This window comes from Budorcas taxicolor, chromosome 13 (assembly GCF_023091745.1).
Source record: "Budorcas taxicolor isolate Tak-1 chromosome 13, Takin1.1, whole genome shotgun sequence".
NCBI lineage: Eukaryota > Metazoa > Chordata > Mammalia > Artiodactyla > Bovidae > Budorcas > Budorcas taxicolor.
The window spans coordinates 54,670,176-54,691,116 of NC_068922.1; the positions used below are offsets into that span (position 1 = coordinate 54,670,176).

A 20,941-nucleotide genomic window follows, 5' to 3' on the forward strand; every position below is an offset into this window, starting at 1 on the left:
ATGGCCGCAGCCGCGGCGGGTGGAGCGCCGGGCACGTCCCCCGGCCCGGCCGCCAGGGCAGCGCCACAGGCGCTGCGGAGGCGCGGGGACTCACGGCGCCGCCAGGCCGCGCTCTTCTTCCTCAACAACATCTCCCTGGACGGGCGGCCCCCGAGCCTGGGTCCCGGGGGAGAGAAGCCCCCGCCGCCGCCGCCACCGCCCACCGAGACCCGCGAGCCTCCGGCGCCGCCGCCGCCTCCGCCTCCGCCGCCGCCCGCGCCCCCCGCCGGCCTGCCCCTGCCCGGGCCCGGAGGCAGGACCTCAGCCCCCCAGGGCCTGCTCAGCCCTGCTCCCGCGCCCACCGGCTTGGGCCTCGGCCTCGGCCTGGGCCTGGATGGGCAGCGCCAAAGGTGAGTGCGGCCCGGGTCACTTGGAGCCTGGGGGCGGCGGAGTGGCCCGAGGCTGGGTCAGCGCGGGGGTCGGGGTCACCTGGCAGTCACCCAGGGTTCAGAGTTGGGGTATCTGGGCTCCGGGTCAGTGGAGTGGCCCTGGCTGGGTGGACATAGGGTTGGAGTGACCTGGGGCCATCAGCACAGTGGGCAGGGTGGCGAGGTGGCCGTGGGCTGGCTCAGTTCATAACATGGGGCGGTGGTGACCTACGGAAAACCAGGATCAGCCCATGACACAGGGCTGAGTGACCTATCAGCATAGGACTTGGAGATCAGGAGGTGACCCTGATCCCCTGGGAGCCCCAGACATGTTGGGGTGTCCCAGGCCCTGTCAGTGAGGGACAGAGACTTAGGGTGTCCTGGGTCTTGCCAGCCCCGGAAGGGAGTCTTGCCTGGGCCCCTCCCCAGCCTAAGGTGTCAGAGTCAAGGGTCTTCTGGGATCTGTCAACCCCCTGGACATGTATGTTAGGGTTTCCTTGGGCCTTGTTGATTCCCAGACTTAAGGGTCATGGTCCCGTTAATCCTGCCACCCCTGAATATGAGGTCAGGGTCTTCTCAATCTTGTCAGACCCTGAACACAGGTCAGGGTTCCCTCAACCCTTGTCAGCCCTCAGACACGGAGCCCTGTCTGCTCCAGACACACACACCCCTCCCCAGCCCATTTTATCAGTTCACTGGACACAGGGACTCATAAACTTGTCCACCATACAGTCCCCTTCATTCTCTGAACTGGGGAAATCCCTGTGGGCCAGGGATCTTCCCTGCACTGTGACCTTTCCCCAGAGTCTCCCATACCGGGCCAGACTCCCAGCCCACAGCTGCTGGTCCCTGGAGCCCCCCATCACTATCTCCTCTTTTATCCTCTCTGAGCTCAGTGACCCTGGGCCCATCACATCCCAGGTCGCAGGCACTTTCCCTGCCCCTCACCCATCTCAGAGCCTCCCTGACCCTGAGCCCTGCCCCTGTAGTCTGTGCCCCCTGCCCACATGCTCTGGGTGCTGGACACCCCACTTCCTTCCCCCAGAGACCCTTTCGCGGGCCCTGGAGGTATGCAGAGTCCCGAAGCTGGTGCTGCACGTGGGTGGGCCGAGACCTTGAACTCACCGCAGTCCCCTGGAGTCCAGAGGCTCTTCTCACCTGGAGGTCATGACGGCTGCACTGGCTGTCGCTGCCTCGCAGCCCTGGTCCTCAGGCAGTTCTTCTGGGGGACTTCGGTTGGGAGGTGGAGGCCAGGGTATGGTGCTTGTGGCTAGATTTCTTGACTCTACATTCGGAGTCCTTCTGAGTGGCCCTGAGGCCACTGTCACACTACGTAGGTAGACTTCAGCAAGAGCTGCATCTGCACAGGCTAGGAAGCCTGATCCTGTCTGCAGACGAGCCTGGCCAGGGCTCTGAAGGGAGTCGGAGGCTAGTTGGGACAGAGTGGTCTGTTTGTCCCAAAAGTGGCAGTAAGTGTACCATGTCCCTAGGGAGATAGGGCTGCTTACCTGATGGGACTGAGAGGAGAAAAGACTGTTTTCTTGGTGGAAGTCAGTCCACTCTAAAACAGCCCCAAAGCCTGCTTGTCCTCAGTTGGCAGACTCCCACAAAGGGGTCCTGTCTCCTGGCGGCCTCAACCCAAGGACAGTTTCCTGGTCACATCAGGTCTCCTTCAAGCCACTCTAGGACACAGTGGCACGGCTGTCCGCTGTGTGAGGCCCTCACTCCCACTTGGCCTTCACATCCCTGGTCAGGTGTCCTTCCTGCCCTTCAGGCTGCACCTGCCCACGCAGACTCTGTCCCACCTCAGTTTCTGCTACTGAGCCCAAGGCCCCGCCCTTGGGTCTGACGGATGGAGGGTTCCTGGGGTGGGCACTGTCCATTTCTCTGTGCTCCGGGAGTCCGGAGGCAGGGCCGTGGATAGTCACTGCTGAGTGTGGGAGGGTGGCTGGTCTAGCGAAGTAGGCTGCCAGCTACTGGCTGTGGGCTTCAAGGGACACTTGTTCTGGGCATGGAGAGAGTGCTGAGGGTCTTTTCCCAAAGTGTGTGTCATGAGAGGAGTGGTCTGAGCCAGGCTCTGGGAACAGACCTGGTTGGAATTCTGACTCCACTCCTTATGAGCTCTGTGACTTGGAGCAGGTGAAACCGCCTCTCTGAGCCTCAGTTTGCTTCCCTGTGAAATGGGTTTGTGTTAAGTACTACCTGCCAGAGGGGCTGTTGCGAAATCAGATGGATGGCCAGGCTCAGCAAGGGTGGCTTGGCCAGACCAGGGCTGGGGAACGTAGACTCTTGTTACATCCAGGCTTCCCAGGGCATGCTCACAGCTCGGCTCACAGTGGAGAGTATGTGTGCCACACTCAGGCACAGTCTGGTGTGGCTTTTTCACTGAGCCAGCGAGTGAATCCTCAGAACCCTTACTTTCTTTCCTCGAACTTCAGACTCCCTAGAATTTTCTTTTCGTATCAACACCGTGGTCCCTTAACACTTGGCAGGTTCCAGGCTTCCCCAGCTGGTCAGAAGTGGGCGTTCAGGTGCTCCACCTGCCCCACCAGGCCTGTGCCCTCCGCCGCCGCCGCTGCGTCCCACTCCCCTCCCCCATGGAAAGCCTGACAGCTTCATGCAGCAGCAGGGTTCCCTCTGGCAGTCTTGGAAAGCCTCGTCCCAGCAGGGCTCTCGGCCTCCCTCAGGCTGCAGGCCTCTCCTCTGGAGTGAGGTGGGGAGGGAGGCAGGAAAGCAGCAGCCCCTCACTTAGCCAGCCTGGTCTGTGCTTAGAATTCGCGGTGCCTTGTCAGCACTGTCCTTGTCTCTGCACCCAGACACCGGCCAGGTTCAGGGAAGAAGCCCTGAGAACATGGAGTGGCCTTGATTCCAGCGCCCCTGCCGTGGTCAGGAGGGCAGCAGGTGGCAGAGTCTGGCAGCAGAGGCTGGTGCACAGCTCGTGGGATGCAGCTCCCAGGACCACCCCCACCGACTCTCTGCCTCAGTTTGGCCTCTGTATACTGAGGGCTGTGAGGACTGACTTGATGTGTAAGATGCTTAAAATAAGGAAAGATAAAAGGAGACAACAATGAAGACAGCAGTGCACAAAACCAGCTGGGACAGGGGCTCAGGTGCTCAGCTTGCTGAGGGGAAAGGCCTCTCCCGCAGGGACCCGAGACCAGCAGGAGGAGCCAGGTCAAAAGTCAAGCAGCCTATAGGCTTTGGGGTGAGGGCGCTGATTGTGCCCCCAAGGGCCCATGGCATCTGCCAGGCACCTCCATGGAGACCGCCGCTGGCCCAGGCCCTGTCAGTGAGGTCCCAGGTGTGCAGGAGCCATTGGGCCCCACCTGGGAAATTACCTGAGGAAGAGAGCCTGAGAAAGCCATGCAGGCCTGTTCCTGGGGCCTCTGAGCCCGTCTGTGGGGTGCGATGCACACACCTCCCCAGGGATGGTCTGGTCTCCACTGGGCCAGCTTTGCTGCCCAGCTTGAGTCCTTTCTGCATGCCTACCTCCAGCAGGGCACCGTCTCAGGGCAGGGCAGGTCCTGCCTGATTGCCGACTGTGGGTCGGTGCTTACCTGGCCCCTACCTGGGGCATTCCCGGTTGCTGGGCAACAGGCAGGAATGGACAGTCCCTGAGACATGGTCCCAGGATCGCGGGTGATGCCAGGGCTGCGTGGGAGGATGAGGGCCACTTGTGAGCTGAGCATCCAGTTGAGGGGGATATAGCCACGGGAGGACCTGGAGAAGGAGGGTCCAGATGGAGGGAACAACCCCGGCGAGGGCCCTGAGGCAGGGGAAGGGCTGGCACAAGGAGCAGAGGGCAGTGAGGGTGGCCTGGCTGAGAGTGAGAGACTCCTGGGTGTCCCTGGCCGGGGACTGAGCAGGCTGTGTCAGTGCTGGTGGTCGCTCCACACACTGAGATGGGCAGAGCGGGTTGGCGAGACATGCGCTCGTCTGCCCTTCAGCCCTGCAGAGCCACTGCCAGGCCCCCATGTCCCCTTTCCAGGCTTCCACTAGGTCCCTTCCAGAGGTACTTCTGCCTGCAGCCTGCTGTGGGCACGCATGACCTGTCTCATCCCATTCCTAGGCCCGAGGCAGCTCTCGGGACCCCTAGGCTGAGCTTCAAGAGGCGGCGGGCAGACTAGCCTTTCGTCTCAACACTCCCCCCCACCTCAGGCTCTTCTGGCCTCGGGTGGCCCTGCCCAGCACTCAGATCTGCCTGCAGACCTGCTTCTGGCCCATGGCCTGGGCCCCCTTCCCGAGAGCAGAACCCGGTACCGAGGCAGCCTGCCGTCTGCCCCCTGAGTCCCCGCCCCCTGAGGCCCTTCTATCCTCCTCACAGAAGGCGCGTGGCGTCTCAACGCTGCTCCCTCGAGTTTCTGGAAGACACAGTGGGATGTCCCTCGGGTCAAAGGTAAGGACCCCGCCTGAATCCCCTGCCTGTGTCCCCCGCCTCTCTCCTGGGGCCAGGATGGGTCTGGGAGGGGCAGAGTGACCTGCTTTTCACCTGCAGAACCAAACACATATCTGGATCCCCGAGACACAAAGGCCTGAAGAAGACACACTTCATTAAGAACATGCGGCAGTACGACACCAGGAACAGCAGGTACAGGCGCGCGGCCCACCGTGTCCTCCATCCAGCCCGGCGGGGCCTCGTCCCGCCTGTGTCAGCAGCCCTGTCTTCCTTCAGATCAGGAGACTCGTCCCCACAGCCCGTCCCTTGTCCCCTTGGAAGCGGACCCTCCTTGGCTCCCACCCACCCTGAGCGCTGGAGTCCACAGCACGTCCTGGGCGAGGGGCTGCCCGGTAGATTCTGGTCTTGAGTAGAAATGCTGAACATTGAGAACACAGTGGGGACAGGCAGAGTGGTGGGGTGGCCAGGGGAGAAGGAAACACAGAGGGCACCTGGCTTCCCTGAGCCGGGCGCACAGCCCTCGGAGGCCTTGTGTGGGAGACGCCGGGTCCCTGGTGCCCATGTCCCTCACGCCCCACCCTCCTGGCCCTGAGTCCATCGTCCTGACCCTGAGTAACCCTTCCTGCTGGAGGCCGTGCCCAGGTACCCACCAGGTAGCCCTGCCTGGGGAGTGCTGAGTCTTCCCCATGGTGGCCGTAGCTCAGACAGTCCAGGACCCCCAACATTTTCCCCATGATGGGCTCCGTCTGGTGCTTAGGAGCAGGCCCCAGGCAGACTGAGTGCTAGCCTGGCCAGGAAAGGGTTCCCCTACCATCGTCCTCCCTGTTGGACTGGGGCTGGGCCAGGCAGAGCTGTGCCCAGAGGGAGGAAAGGCCAGCCCTCCTGCCATGTGCCCCACATAGGGCCCCTCTCGGGCCACTTTGGCTTGGGATGTGGAAGTTGGGGCTTCCTGATGCTCAGGCTCCTGCCCTCCTGGGATGCCTGGGGACTGGCTCCTTCACCTAGCCAGTCCTGGGGACATGCCTCTGCTGTCCCGCACAGCCTGTTCTCTCCTGGATGACCTAGCCTCCGGCTTCCACCCTGCCTACACAGTGTTGTACATCATGTGGGAGGGCTGCGCTCACTGAGGGGGTGAGACACAATGCCCTTCTTAAACTCCTAGAAAGATTGGCGAAAGCTGGGCAGCCAGATGGACCAACCCTGGCTACTGGGCCCCCTTAGCTGGGCGTCCCCTGACCCTTGGGACGAGCCCAGCCTTAATCCAGGCAGGAAGGGGGTCTCCTGGGAAATGCCAGCCACCCTGTTCTGACCCGTCCCTCCTGCAGGATCGTGCTGATCTGCGCTAGACGGTCCTTGTGCGCGGCCTTCTCAGTCCTACCCTATGGAGAAGGCCTGCGAGTCAGGTGAGTGGCTGACCTCCACACAGCGGGGGCTCCACACCCTCACAGCTTTATCCAGGGGCCAGCAGACCAGCTTCTGCTCAAGTTTCTCAGGGGCTCCAAAGGCCCTGTGGGTCCTGGTTCTCTGGGAGGTGCTGCTAGACATGGGTACCTGGGACATTCCTGCTCAAGGGTATGGAGGTGGGGGTGCTGCCAGCCTCAGGCTCAGCTCCCAGCCTCTGCGAGGTCAGCAGTGGGGAGTGGCAGCTGTGAACCGTCCTATGCGTTGCAGTGACCTGAGATTGGACAGCCAGAAGCAGAGGCACCCATCTGGCGGCGTTTCTGTGTCTTCCGAAATGGTCTTCCAGTTGGAAGGTGTTGAACTGGGGGCAGATGGAAAGGTGGGAGCTGGCACCATGCTCAGCGGGGGCACAGGGCTTATGCATGTCTTCCGGGAAAGTAGACTCAAAGATGTGTTCGACTGAAATCCTCTGAAGTGTGAGGTCCCCGTGGGAGGAGGCCAAGAAGCCTGTACAGACCGGTCTGGTGGCTGGGTGACAAGATCGGCTCTAGTGGTGAGGGGCTCAGGACTCCTGGACCAGAAGTTCCAGCTGCAGATCCCAGTGAAGGATGGGGCATTCTGGAACCTCGGAGGGAGTGAGCAGCATCAGTCCTGGGTAGTGGGAGCTGTGGCGGCCGGGAGGGAGCTCACTGGACCTCTGGTCTTGGACGGGGCAGCAGGACTGAGCCAGACGCGCTGCCTCTCCAGGTTGTGTCTTACGCCAAGTTCCTGTACCCCACCAACGCCCTGGTCACGCTCAAGCCAGACAGCCACGGCCCAGCGCCTCAGCCCCGGCCCAGTGTGCCCCGCACTCTGCTGGGGTCCCGCTGCAAACCTGTCCCACCCAGGGCAGCACCAGCCGGCTCGGAGCTAGGTAGCCAAGGGCCCTGACTAGGGGCAGGACAGGTGGCCCCAGTGTCACATCCCAGCCCATGGTCCTTGGGGAGGAGGCTTGGGGAGCAGGCTGGCCATGACCTCTCAGGGTGGGACCTGCACCAACGGCTCCAGGGGTCCTTTGTCATCAGGACACCCTTCCTCCCACCCAGCCCCAGGAGAGAGGACCATGCCTGGAGCCCCTGAACCCCACTCTCCTTGTCCTACAATGACACCCTCCACCCAGCTGCCCGCTGGCGCTGCTGACAGGTCCTGCCCCAGGCTGGGGTCGGCATGACCGCTGACCCAAGCTCTGGGCTCGTGGTGGGTCAGGGCTGCCCTCTGCCCACAGGGGCCGACGCGGGGGATGCCCTGGAGTACAACCCCAATCTGCTAGATGACCCTCAGTGGCCCTGCGGCAAGCACAAGCGTGTGCTCATCTTCGCGTCCTACATGGTAGGGGGGTCACCCCCGGGGGTGGCTGAGGGTTTGGCACTGAAGGGGTGTGCACCCGCCTCCCCTGGCCGGGCAGGTGCCCCCAAGCTGCATGGGGATGGTCTTCTCTGCTGCAGACCACAGTGATTGAGTACGTGAAGCCCTCCGACCTCAAGAAGGACATGAACGAGACCTTCCGGGAGAAGTTCCCCCACATCAGGCTGACGCTGAGCAAGATCAGGAGGTGAGGAGGCCTCAGTTGTCCTCAAGCCTGTGGCATCCCCGTGCCCACAGCCCAGCCGGCTCGGCCCTTTTCTCATCCCCCATGGAGTCCTGAGCTTGAGAAACCCAAGGCCCCTCTCTTAAGCCCACCCTCCTTCTGTCCAGCCCGACCAACCCCGGCTGCTCCCTGCCACCTCCTTGGTCAGGCGCCCTCAGTTCAGTTCAGTCACTCAGTTGTGTCCAACTCTTTGCGACCCCATGAATCACAGCACGCCAGGCCTCCCTGTCCATCACCAACTCTCGGAGTTTACACAAACTCATGTCCATCGAGTCGGTGATGCCATCCAGCCATCTCATCCTCTGTCGTCCCCTTCTCCTCCTGCCCCCAGTCCCTCCCAGCATCAGAGTCTTTTCCAATGAGTCAACTCTTTGCATGAGGTGGCCAAAGTATTGGAGTTTCAGCATCAGTCCTTCCAGTGAACACCCAGGACTGATCTCCTTTAGGATCGACTGGTTGGATCTCCTTGCAGTCCAAAGGACTCTCAAAGAGTCATCTCCAACACTACAGTTCAAAAGCATCAATTCTTTGGCGCTCAGCTTTCTTCATAGTCCAACTCTCACATCCATACATGACCTCTGGAAAAACCATAGCCTTGACTAGACAGACCTTTGTTGGCAAAGTAATGTCTCTGCTTTTCAGTATGCTATCTAGGTTGGTCATAACTTTTCTTCCAAGGAGTAAGCATCTTTTAAATTCATGGTTGCAGTCACCATCTGTAGTGATTTTGGAGCCCCCTAAAATAAAGTCTGACACTGTTTCCACTGTTTCCCCATCTATTTCCCATGAAGTGATGGGACCAGATGCCATGATCTTAGTTTTCTGAATGTTGAGCTTTAAGCCAACTTTTTCACTCTCCTCTTTCACTTTCATCAAGAGGCTTTTTAGTTCCTCTTCACTTTCTGCCATGAGGGTGGTGTCATTTGCATATCTGAGATTATTGGTATTTCTCCTGTCATTCTTGATTCCAGCTTGTGCTTCTTCCAGCCTAGCGTTTCTCATGATGTACTCTGCATATAAGTTAAATAAGCAGGGTGACAATATGCAGCCTTGATGTACTCCTTTTCCTATTTGGAACCAGTCTGTTGTTCCATGTCCAGTTCTAACTGTTGCTTCCTGACCTGCATATAGGTTTCTCAAGAGGCAGTTCAGGTGGTCTGGTATTCCCATCTCTTGAAGAATTTTCCACAGTTTATTGTGATCCACACAGTCAGAGGTTTTGGCATAGTCAATAAAGCAGAAATTGATGTTTTTCTGGAACTCTTGCTTTTTCGATGATCCAGCGGATGTTGGCAATTTGATCTCTGGTTCCTCTGCCTTTTCTAAAACCAGCTTGACCATCTGGAAGTTCACGGTTCACATATTGATGAAGCCTGGCTTGGAGAATTTTGAGCATTATTTTACTAGCGTGTGAGATGAGTGCAATTGTGCGGTAGTTTGAGCATTCTTTGGCATTGTCTGTCTTTGGGATTGGAATGAAAACTGACCTTTTCCAGTCCTGTGGCCACTGCTGAGTCTTCCAAATTTGCTGGCATATTGAGTGCAGCACTTTCACAGCATCATCTTTCAGGATTTGAAACAGCTCAACTGGAATTCCATCACCTCCACTAGCTTTGTTCATAGTGATGCTTTCTAAGGCCCACTTGACTTCACATTCCAGGATGTCTGGCTCTAGGTGAGTGATCACACCATCGTGATTATCTGGGTCGTGAAGATCTTTTTTGTACAGTTCTTCTGTGTATTCTTGCCACCTCTTCTTAATATCTTCTGCTTCTGTTAGGTCCATACCATTTCTGTCCTTTATCGAGCCCTGGCTGCTGCTTATTCCTGCCCGCACCTGTGGGGGCGCCCGCCCCTGTGGGGGCCCCCACACCAGCGCCCACAGCCCCTGAGCCGGCCGCTGACCGTCCCCACCTGATCGGTAGGAGGTCAAGGCCCCACACAAGCTGCCCACACCCCCTAGATGCCTTGGCCCTGCCCTTACCTCCCCACACCAGTCCCCTCGCTGCCACAGGAGCCCAGGGACCCAGCCCTCTGTGGTGTCCGTTTGTGGACAGTGTGGGTGCTGTAGGCCGAGCAATGACCAAAACCAGCCTGCCGCTGCCCCCCACCACCCCAGCTATGGGCCCTCGTGCTGGACAGCGCCCTCTGGGAGGAAACGGCGTTTTTCCCAGGGCTCAAAGACACGCCCACCAAGCGGGGAGTGGCCACTTCCCAGCCCCACAGCCCGTGGCTCCCTGTGAACCCGCAGTTTGAAACGAGAAATGCGGAACCTGTCCGAGGAGTGTGGCTTGGAGCCTGTGACCGTGTCCATGGCCTATGTGTACTTCGAGAAGCTGGTGTTGCAGGGTAAGCTCAACAAGCAGAACCGCAAGCTATGCGCCGGCGCCTGCGTGCTGCTGGCCGCCAAGATAAGCAGCGACCTGCGCAAGAGCGACGTGAAGCAGCTCATCGACGTGAGTACGGGCCCGCCCCCGCCCCTAACCCTGCGGGTTTCAGAGGAGGGCTCTGCCCCCGCCCCCGCCCCGGCCCGGACCCTGAGGAGGGGCCCGGCTCAACCCCTCTTTCTTCTTGGGCGCAGAAGTTAGAAGAAAGGTTTCGGTTCAACCGACGGGATCTCATCGGCTTTGAGTTCACAGTGCTCGTGGCCTTGGAGCTCGCTCTCTACCTTCCTGAGAACCAGGTGTTACCTCATTACAGGCGCCTCACGCAGCAGCTTTAGCCGGCCAGCCTCCACACCCTGGCTTCCATGCCTGAGCACACCACACCGCCACGGTACTTTTGAGAGCCCTTCTGCGTTCCACTGAACAGACCTGGGGCTCTGTCAGTGCTGCTTTTTTTCCTGTGCCCACGACTGCTCTGGCACCAGGACTTCGGTCTACGGCGTCCAGTGGTGAATCCGCCGTGCTTCTCCTCTTTGCGTCCCGTCTTCTGCTGCTGTCAGAGCCACCACGCTGGTGTCTTGTGGAGGCCTGGGTTTCCAGACCCTACTGCAGACGCTGGATTGCTGGACTTAACCCATTGGAGCATTAATCTCAGCTATTTGGGGTTTTCGGAGGTGGAGACCGCACTGTGGAACCCCCCAACACCCTCAGCCCAGCTCCCCTCCCAGCCCAGCCCCTAGGGGTGTCTGCCCACCTCCCCATATCCACAAGCAGAGCTCTGCGTCAGCCTAAGCCAACGAGGGCAGACTCCTGGTTAGTTGTGATCTCATTTTTTACTCTCAGACCTCTGTTCTTCCAAGGATCGCGTCACTGTGAAGTCCTGAGGGCCCTGGTGGCACATACCCCAGCTGGCCTCACCGTGGAACCATCCTGCACCACGCAGGGATCTGTCTCACTGGAAAATCCCACTTGCCCATGACACCCAGCACCTTCAGAATGACTGGATTGCTGGTTGTTGATCTTCCTAAGCTATATTGTGGGGGGAAATGTATTTATTATCATTTAGGATTTGGTTCTGTGGGTCTTTTTCTAAGGGAACAAAAACTGGTTAAACAAGGTCTGCTGAGGATGTGACCTGAACCACACTTGATCCTCCAGCGGGGAGGAAGACAGACCACTTGAACTGTCCTGCTGAAAAGGGTAAAGGCTCTGCCTTCTTCCTCCCAGGCAGGAAGTGAAAGCCACCTTGGCCAGAGCATTAGTCACACCAGACCCCAAGGGCAGGCCTGTGTCCAGCTCCTCCGCCTCACCAGGCTACATGTTACCCAGTTTTCCCACTTGGTGCCCCACCATAAACACTGAAGACCTAGGACTGGAGCTTCTCCCTCACCAGGCAGCTGCTCTCAGGACCATGTCGGCTGGGCCGTCAAGCTGCTTCCCACTGTTGTCCCAAGAACCACACTGGAGGGGCGCTGGGGCAGCCCCACATTGCACCCTGCCCATGTGGACTGGTCTTTGTGCAGAAGAGATGCCAGCCTTTATCAGCGCATTCCACCACCAGTAGTTCAGCGAGATCCCAGCCCAGGGGGGCACAGGGACCCCCACGGGGGCACAGAACAGCTGCCCTACCCCACTTGCTGCTCTTTCTTGGTCACTCGCTTAGGTTCAGGGGGACTGCAGGATGGAGTTCGAAGCTCAACTCTGTACCCAACCTTATTTATCGAGTGCCTCTTTCCTGTTCTCCCCCCAGAACACCCCCAAACTCTGATGTGCACCAGGGGGGCATGAAGGATGAAGCTGCTAGGTCCCAGGCAATCCTGGAAGGTGTCAAGTATCTCAAGGACACTCCTGTTACAGGCACCTAAAGGGACCAACTTCCAAAATATATCTGCTGGTTTACAGTTAGCTTTGAGGAACACATCTTGAGAATTTCCATACAGATGTTAGAATAGCAGTAGTGTTTATATAGTGAGAACTAGTCATTCACCAGGACCTGTAACCTTCCCTTTAGTGTGTTGTGTCCTTGTTAATGTCAAGAGCTGCCACCGTGTGGTACTCAAGTGAAGCCAGTATTTAAGGCATTAAACTTCAGCCTGAACTGTCACCCCAGACACCTGTGTCCAAGGGCTTGGGGCTACTCCCTCAGCGCCTGGAAGGCACCACAGACTTAAAATGTGTGCTAAGTGGCTGTCTGACCTCACTGTTAAGTGTCAAGGATCTGTTTGCAAAAAGTAATGTATTTGTGCTTTAAGTAAAAATTTGGTTTTGCAACATGTGTCATAGGCTGTCTTTCAGCGATCACCCCCAACACTCCAGAGCCCAGAAGAGCCTGCCACCCCCCCCCCCAAAAAAAACCCACAAAATGAAGCAGATAAATTTTCACTATTTATTTATAACAAATATTCCATATCCAGGATCCTCTTCAGTCAGAAGTTCCTGGAACAAAAAAGGACAACATTAAAACCTGATTTCTGAAGCATCCTGGGCCCCAATGCCCAAACTCCAGCCCTCTTACTTTGAGACGATGCCATCAGCCTTGGCCAGCCGGAGAATGGAGTCATCTGACTCGCCCTAGGGGAAAAAGCAGGTTGGGACCAGCTGCCCACCGGTTGGACCAAGTGGAGACTAGCTAGCAACAGGCAGACCGCCGACTCTGCAGTGGGGGACAGGGTCTCAAGGGGGTCCCTGTGACAACTGGAAAGCTCCGAGGTTTTCCAAGGTGGGGTGGCCCTTTTTTTGGATCCTGAGCGTCGTATTTCCAACCCCAGGAAGAGGCTGGCAACCAGCACAATCTGATCCAACAGGCTCCAGTCCATTTCGCCAACAAACCCGCTCAGGCTTGGGGACAGCGAAGGGGACGCTATTCCAGTTCAAAAGCCCACAAGGTAAGCGAGGGGCCCCGAGACACACACCATCCTGCGAATGGCCCCGCAGATAGCGTAGGTTTTAAACTGGCCGTTGAACCTGCCTGTCACCTTGTCAACCTAAAAATTGAAAAAAGGAGTCATAAAGAGGTGCTCAAGCATCTTCGGGTCGAAACTTGAGGTTTGGAAATCAACGTGCAAGTCCGCCCGACCTCGCCCCCTCACCCAGCGGGTAGGCCCTGCGGCCGCCCAGCTCACCTCGGCCACGTTCATCTGGATGGACGCGTGGTCCTTGGCGCCGATGATACGGTTGCTGGCGGAGCTGCGGCGGGAACGCAGTGAGCTGGGAGATGTAGGTTGGGGGTGGGGGGGTTTAGGGGCAGGAGAGGGGGAAGCTCACCATTTCCGCGGCACATACAAGTCCACGAACTCACCGGCGTCGTTCTGCATGTTGAGCGAGCGTCTGCGGGACCCCAAGGCGGCTTCGTGAGAGCGGACCGTGTCCGCGCGCCCCTCCCAGTCCAGCCCCGACCACCGCGCGCCTGGGTTAAGTTCCCGTCCCGATGCCGGGCCCAGCGCCGTCCCCCCACCCACCGATCGCGGACCCTAAAGCCGTTCTCCTGCACCGCTCCCAGACCCCGTGCCATCCTCCCTCCCGACCTCGGGCCCCGCGCCGTCCGACTTGCCCGGACGCCGGCCGCGCAACCCACCTGAATGTACCACGATGAGCGCGAGCGCAGAAAGGAAGCGCCGCTTCCCCCGGCAGCGCTATTGGCGGGCGAGGCGGGGCCTCAGCGAGTACTTCCGGGTCCCGCGCTCCGCCGCGAGTTTGCGCACGGGGGGGGTGTCCCGTCGCTGTGACGCATTTCCGCTTCCGGTGGCCTGAAACTTCCGGATGTCCCAGGGATATGGGCGGGCGGCTGCTGCGAACTTGCAAGAGCGCAAGTGGGCGCGTCTTCGCAACGGTGGTTTTCGCCCAGGTGGACGCTTCCCGCCGCCGGGATCGGCTAGTGCCAAGGGCCGCCCAGGCTGGACCCGACCCAGGTGGGAGGGCGGGAGCGCTGGCACGAGCCGGGTTGTCAGCACGTGGGAGCTACAGACCGCTCCGGGGGTCTTAGCCCAGAGCCAAGCACCGCGAAGATGGACACAGAACGGGCGCCGCTGGTTATAAGAGCAAGAGCGAGCCCTGCGGTCCTGAGGGAGGAGTGGCAGGGCTGGGGTGACGGGCTCCTCCCGAAAGTGGAACTTAACTGCCCCAGAAACCGGGGTCTGAGCTAGAAAGGAGCTCGGCCACGCCTCTTGGCTGAGCCAGGTCAAACCCGCACGGCGGGTGCTCAGCACTGTCGGCCCTGCTCAAGACCCTTCCGCCACATCAGCCCCACTCCATCCTCCCCAGAGCAGTCTATGCCAGGCCCGTCCCTGGTGCGAGGGTCTGTTAATGAAGAAAATAGAAAAACTCCAGGCTGCAGAGATAATTCCAGAGCCCTCCGTCCCGCAATCCTGTGATTGTGCCCCTCCGTCTCAGTTGAAACACCCCCTTGGGACTTCATCTTTCAGATGAGAGAGAGGGCCCCTCGGGGGTCGACTCCAGAGCTTGTACACCCCGCCGCCCCTGCTGCCCAGGGCCGAGCCCAGCAGTGGAGCCTCCGAAATCCCGATACCTCTTACTCGGCAAACCCTCCCAGTCCTCCAAGATTGGGTCCCACCTCACTTCCCCAACTCAAGTCTCTGTGAGGTCGCACAGGTGAGGGCTCTTCCAGGGCTGTGTCTGCTCACCTTGTGGCGACTGCGAATGATCCTGGTCGGCCTGTCCTCACGGCGCCCCATTTGAGTCACAGCCAACTTCTGTACAGGTCCAGGAGGATTTAATGTCTGGGCCTGGTCACGGCTGAGGCTACTCATACCTGGAAACCAGTGTTCGAGTGGGCAGTGTGTTTGCTGTTGCTTCCACTGGGCTCTTGCAGCTGGGCCTCAGGTTACTGAGGCCAGTGCCCTGTAGGAAGGTCATCATTCCCTGTTGGTGCCAGCTGGAGAGATGTGTGTCCTTTCCAGGACCCCCAGCACGTGCAGGGACACGTGCAGCACATGTTTATGTTTGTGGTGGTATTATGGACCAGGGTTCTTGTCCTCCCTGCATGCATGTGTACTAAATTGCTTCGGACTCTGCGACCACATGGACTGTAGCCCTCCAGGCTCCTCTATCCATGGAATTCTCCAGACAAGAATACTGGAGTGGGCTGCCATGCCCTCCAGGGAATCTTCCCAACTCAGGGGTCAAACCTGGATCTCCTGCACTGGCAGGTGGATTCTTTACCACTAGTACCACCTGGGAAGCCTTTCTTGTCCTCCCTATTCAATAGAAATTGATATGAGATGAGATAAGAAATTCAGGCAAGGCTTTATCAGGGTTCCTGCTGCAGTAGGAAGGAGTGAAAACAAGTAATAGGTTCCCTTGTTCGCTCCATTATATGGCATGAAGGTAGGAGTGGGTTCAGGGATTGGGCTGGAGGGGAGCTTAGGTGGTTTGCCCATCTCTTTGGTAGTGTTGAGTGCAAGGGGCATGCGCTGGTACCGTGCTTTTGCTCCCAGCTCTTTAGAAGGGGCAGTTGGATTTTTAATCTGTGCCTTGTCCATAGTTTGCTTCACTTGCACGTGTAACAAAATCCACTCACACCCATTAGAATGACTACAATGAATTTGAAAGTGGTGTCTTGAAGAGATCTGTACAGCCACATTCACAGCAGCATTATTCACAATAGTCTAAGATGGAAGCAACCCACGTGTTTGGGTGGGTGAAGGGATAAGCAGGATATCGTCTTTGCACACAGTGGAATGTTGTTCATCTTTAAAAAGGAAATTGTGACAAGCATATGGATGAAACTTGAGAAATTGTGCTAAGTAAAACAAGCCAGTCACAAACAAGTACAGTGTAATTCCAGATACACAAGGTGCCTAGAGGAGTCGAATAACAGCGGCTGTGGCTGGGGTGGGGGTTAGTGTCTAATGGGCGTAGAGCTCCATTCTACAAGGTGAGAAAGTTGTAGAGATGGATGGTGGTGATATCTGCACAACATTATGAATGTATTTAATACCACTGAACTGCACACTTAATGGTCAAGGCGGTAAGTTTTGTTTATATGTATATTATCACAAAAAAAAACCCGTTTTAAATAGTATAGGACACGCATGGACACACAGAAGACAACACATTCTCTCCCCGGTGGGGCCAGAGTTCCTCAGGCCAAGTTCTTCAAAAGGAAGCTCTGTGACCCCAACCCCTGGCAGTGAAATCTGTATGAATGAGCCCCAGAAACTACTTTGTCTGTTTAAATAAATTAAAAAAATAAGAAACCCTGCTGTCCCAGGTCCCACAGACAGAGGAGCAAGCAGTCCCTGAAGGGAGCCAGCTGGGCCTTCCATCAGCAGTGCCCCTGTCATCAAGTTGGGCGTGGGGTGGGGGGCAGCTGCTCAGGCTGGTCGCTGTGGGGGTTTGGAACTGAGGAGAGGTGTCCCTGCATGTACTCTGCCCAGCAGCCACTATGGGGCCCCCAAGAGCTGCAGCCTAGCCCTGCAGGCATCCGTGGGCGGGGCTCAAGGACAGAGGCTCATCAATCGCTTTCCTGCTGGCTGTAGGGGGCTGGCCACCTCCCTCAGGCCTCTGGCCCCCAGCCAAGGGGTGACTTGTTTCCTGAGCTTCCTATGGGGTCTCCAGGTTGGGAAAGGGCCAGAGGCTGGGCGGGATGAAGGGGTTGGGGGCGGGAGGACCTGGCACTTGAAGATATTGTCCTTCTGGGGCAGCCCCCAGGGGGCTCAGAGCAGCGGCTGTTGAGCAGGGTGGTCCCCATCAGGATGCTTGAGCACCTCCAGGCCTGCAGAACTTATACCTCTTCCTGCCCCCTGCACTCCCAAGATCACCCCACCTTGCCTCTTAGCTGTGTGGCCAGTCCCTTAGCTGTCTCTCCTCCCGGCTGTAAAGTGGGGACAGTGGTAAGAGCACCACCCCGGAGGGTTAACGCATCTGGGGAGCTCAGAATGGATGCAGCAATCAGGGTCCTCAGCACCCCACTGTCACCACCAGCATCACTGTCACCCTCATCACCACTGCCACCATCATTATTTGGGTGGTTATGCTGTGACCCCAGGTCTACACAGCTGTAGAGCGGACTCCTGGGTTGACTTGAAGCCGCACTTGATGCCCACCCGCATCTCACACAGGTCCCCATTCAGGCTGCCCATGAGGGTGCCGGTGGCCAGAGGTGTTGGCCAGTGTCTGCGTCCAGCATCCACTGCCCATTCACCTGCACTCTGCTGGGGCCTAGCCCATGGCAGGTAAGCAGGGCTCAGATGCATGGGACACAGCCTTCCTGGGCAGGGGGCTGAGGGGCACCTCCTGGCTCCTCCCAGAGCAGCTGTGTCTGAGCTGGGTGGGGCCTGGGCAGCCTGACACGCATTGTGTGTGGAGGGGAACCAGCCCCGAAACCAGGAAACCCTCCTTCCGGGCTTGGGCGGGGGCCCAGGGTGAGCCACAGGTCAGGGCCAAGGGACAGGATTCTCCCCATGCAAACCTAGCCAGGAGCTGCAGCTACCACCCCATCCTGCCTGCCCTGGTTCCCTGGGAGAAGGTCCAGCTCTGGACACAGACCTGCCTCAGAGGGACTCCAGCAGGCCCTGGTGCCACCTCCCCCAGCCACAACTCCAAATCGTCCTCCGGTCTCAAGGGGACAGGCAGTTCCATCTGACTCAGTCTCCTTGGTCTCGGTGAGTTTAAGGGAGGCCCCAGCAGGTGTGCAGCCCCAGCATGTAGGTCTGACCTCAGTGACCTGGGGTGTGGGGCTTTGGGCACCAGTGCCCACAGGCCGTCAGGGCCAGGAGCCTGACAGCATCCAGCCGGTCACCCTTTCTGCTCTATTTTATTTTGTCATTCTATTTTATTTGTTGTTGTTCAGTCGCTTAGTCCTGTCTGACTCTGCGAGTCCATGGACTGTAGCATGCCAGGCTTCCCTGTCTTTTACTGTCTTCCAGTGTGTGTGTGGAGAAGGCAATGGCACCCCACTCCAGTACTCTTGCCTGGAAAATCCCATGGATGGCGGAGCCAGGTGGGCTGCAGTCCATGGGGTCGCTAAGAGTCGCACACGACAGAGCGACTTCACTTTCACTTTTCACTTTCATGCACTGGAGAAGGAAATGGCAACCCACTCCAGTGTTCTTGCCTGGAGAATCCCAGGGACAGGGGAGCCTGGTGGGCTGCTGTCCATGGGGTGACACAGAGTCGGACATGACTGAAGTGACTTAGCAGTAGCAGCAGTGTGTGTGTGTGAGCCGCTCAGAGCGTCTGACTCTTTGCAACCCCAGGAACTGTAGCCCACCAGTCTCTAGGCAAGAATACTGGAGTGAGTTGCCATTTCTTTCTCCAGGGGATCTTCCCAACCTGGGGATCAAACCTGGGTCTCCTGCATTGCAGATGGATTCTTTATCCTCTGAGCCACCAGGGAAGCCCAGAGTTTGCTCAAACTATTCTACTGTGTTAGACTTTTTCACTGAGATATAACCCACACATGGTGAATAGGAACACAGACCCTAAGTGCCCCCCACCCCCCTGGTTTTTACATCTGCGTCCACCCACACAGGCAGAGTGTGCTGCACACTGTGCTGGCATTGGGGCAGCATCTGGATGGGCCTCTCCCCTCCCCACCTGGCTCCCAGGAGGCCTTCACGGACCTCTTCCTCAGTTGCATGTACAGACATTCTGGAGGTGGGGTGGGGGCCTAAGCTGGGCACCTGGAGCCCCACTGACACCCAACAGAGGGCACTATGAGGTCAGAGACACCCAGGAATGTCTAGTCTTCTGGCCCTACCCCTCCCTCCAGGCCAGGCCACAAGGGCTGAGCCAAGGGACAGGAATGGAGGCACTTCCACCCCAGGCATGCATGCAGCAGCCAACTGGCTCATCCCAGTGGACATGCCACAGGCTCACCACGCTGGCCAGAGGCCAAGACATTCCAGCCAAACTGGGTGGAGTTTCAGGTTCAAAGCAAGAAGGCTGCATGGCCCATCTTTCTCCTGGGCCAGGCCCACCAGGTAGACACCAGGTTCTATCCCCAAGCTGACCTCTGACCCCACCCAGGTGGCCCCATGGCCATCTGAGAGGATGTGCAATTATGAGCCCACTGTACAGAGCAGGAAACTGAGGCCAAGGGAGAGGAAGTGGCTCCCCCAGAGTTACAGAGCCAGGGCACAGGGCAGGGCTTGACCCAGCCTGGAGCTCTGGAGGTGGGGGGATGGGATGTAGTGCAGCCAGAACAGGGCCTTGGACAGGAAGAGAGGAACCCCCCAACACTGCCCCACGCCCAAGCCCAAAGCTGAGCCCTAAGAAGGGTTAACTCCAAAGCAAGGGTGTGGGGGTCCCTCATCTGCCCACTGGGAACACCCAGCTGGGAACCTGGAATGGACTAGAGAGGAAGGCCCTCCCTTGGGCCCCTGGTGGTGATAATCTGCCCGCAGGGCCCAGCCTCTGAGCACTAGGCAGTGAGTGTGTCAGCAGCTGCTGGAACATGCCCAGAGGCAGAGGTTTGCTGGGCCTGGAAAGCGCAGGTGGAGGGTGAGGGGACCCAAATTCCTGCCCTGGTGAGGAGCCTAGCCCAGACTTGTCTCGCTCTGCCCGTCCCCAGCTCTCCCCTCCCTGCCCAGCTCTGCAAGTCCTCTGAGGCCCCAGGATGTCCACCAGGGCCCAGCCAGGAGGTGCCTCTGCCCCCCACCCACTATGACTTCATGCAGGTGACTGAGGGCAGGTGGCTGTCCTGTGGCCCCAGGCGAGTCCTGGGCCCTGCAGCGTTCAGGACAGGTGACCCCCGTCCCCAGGGAGCTCCTGTCCCTGTTGTTGTTCAGTCACTAAGTTGTGTTTGACCCTTTGCCACCCCAGGGACTGCAGCACTCCAGCTTCCCTGTCCTTCACTATCTCCCAGGGCTTGCTCAAACTCATGTCCATTGAGTCAGTGATGCCATCCAACCATCTCATTCTCTGTCATCCCCCTTCTCCTCCTGCCTTCAATCTTCCCCAGCATGAGGGTCTTTTCCAGTGAGTCGTCTCTTCACATCATTGCATCAAGTGGCCAAAGTACTGGAGCTTCAGCTTCAGCATCTGCCCTTCGTGAATATTCGGGGTTGATTTCCTTTAGGACTGACTGGTTTGATCTTACTGTTCAGGGGATTCTCAAGGGTCTTCTCCAGCACCACAGTTTGAAATCATCAGTTCTCCTGGAGATGACAATAAGCATCTCATCTCAGGAAAGTCTGGGCCAGTGGGTCTCATCTGGGGATGTTCCTTCTCCACCCTGCCCAGGATACACAGCAGTATGCTGTCCTGACTTGGGAAGGGGAGGTTGCTGTGGCCACAATTGGGTGGAGACCAGGGATGCTGCTCGAAACCCCACAGCGCTCAGGATGGCCCACAGGGAGGCGTCCAGCCCAGAACACCAGTGGGGCCTGGTCTAGGGCTTTGAAGGGCAATGGCCTCTCCAAAGGGGCCATAGGTTGGGTGGTCAGGGAAGGCCTCTCTGAGGAGGGGACATTGTATGGGAAGGACCAGCCATGGAAGGTGCCACCCCTTCCCACTGGTCACCCTAGTGCCCAGCAGCCTGTGGAGAGGAGAGCCAGGGGCTCATTCTGTGGTGGGGGTGGGGAGAAGCAGGCCAGGATCTGGTGCCAGGCCTGGGGAATTCCAGAAGGCGGAGGGAAGCCTCTTACCACCCCTCCTCCCGGGCTCCTGGCTCCCAGTAGCCCAGGCTACATTCCTCCCCTAGGGTGGGCAGGTGATGGAAGCTCCGAGCGAGCATTCCAGTGGAGATGCTGGAGGCCTGAAGGCT

General features: G+C 58.3%; 2 protein-coding genes across 2 annotated transcripts; one reads left to right on the top strand and one right to left on the bottom strand.

Annotated features, from left to right (window-relative positions):
• On the top strand, window positions 1-12,486 carry CABLES2 (Cdk5 and Abl enzyme substrate 2). The gene is made up of 10 exons (XM_052650790.1): window positions 1-389; window positions 4,732-4,803; window positions 4,903-4,995; window positions 6,129-6,206; window positions 6,475-6,583; window positions 6,952-7,117; window positions 7,469-7,572; window positions 7,689-7,795; window positions 10,083-10,287; window positions 10,413-12,486. The coding sequence occupies exons 1-10, from the start codon at window positions 1-3 to the stop codon at window positions 10,551-10,553; spliced, it is 1,464 nt and encodes a 487-aa protein (XP_052506750.1). The 3' UTR covers window positions 10,554-12,486.
• A 101-nt stretch (window positions 12,487-12,587) lies between these two features.
• RPS21 (ribosomal protein S21) lies at window positions 12,588-13,882 on the bottom strand. The gene is made up of 6 exons (XM_052651070.1): window positions 13,790-13,882; window positions 13,480-13,542; window positions 13,338-13,401; window positions 13,128-13,199; window positions 12,731-12,786; window positions 12,588-12,651 (listed from the first exon to the last, which is right to left on the bottom strand). Exons 2-6 carry the CDS (start codon window positions 13,527-13,529, stop codon window positions 12,642-12,644), a joined length of 252 nt encoding a protein of 83 aa, XP_052507030.1. The 5' UTR covers window positions 13,530-13,542; window positions 13,790-13,882; the 3' UTR covers window positions 12,588-12,641.
• Window positions 13,883-20,941: the final 7,059 nt, after the last annotated feature.

Coding starts and splice junctions, on each gene's coding strand:
- CABLES2 (XM_052650790.1), top strand. CDS start 1: ATGGCCGCAGCCGCGGCGGGTGGAGCGCCGGGCACGTCCCCCGGCCCG. Junction 4,804..4,902: donor GGATGTCCCTCGGGTCAAAG/GTAAGGACCCCG, acceptor TTTCACCTGCAG/AACCAAACACATATCTGGAT. Junction 4,996..6,128: donor TACGACACCAGGAACAGCAG/GTACAGGCGCGC, acceptor TCCCTCCTGCAG/GATCGTGCTGATCTGCGCTA.
- RPS21 (XM_052651070.1), bottom strand. CDS start 13,529: ATGCAGAACGACGCCGGTGAGTTCGTGGACTTGTATGTGCCGCGGAAA. Junction 13,200..13,337: donor TCCAGATGAACGTGGCCGAG/GTGAGCTGGGCG, acceptor TTCAATTTTTAG/GTTGACAAGGTGACAGGCAG. Junction 12,787..13,127: donor GCGGGGCCATTCGCAGGATG/GTGTGTGTCTCG, acceptor TTTTTCCCCTAG/GGCGAGTCAGATGACTCCAT.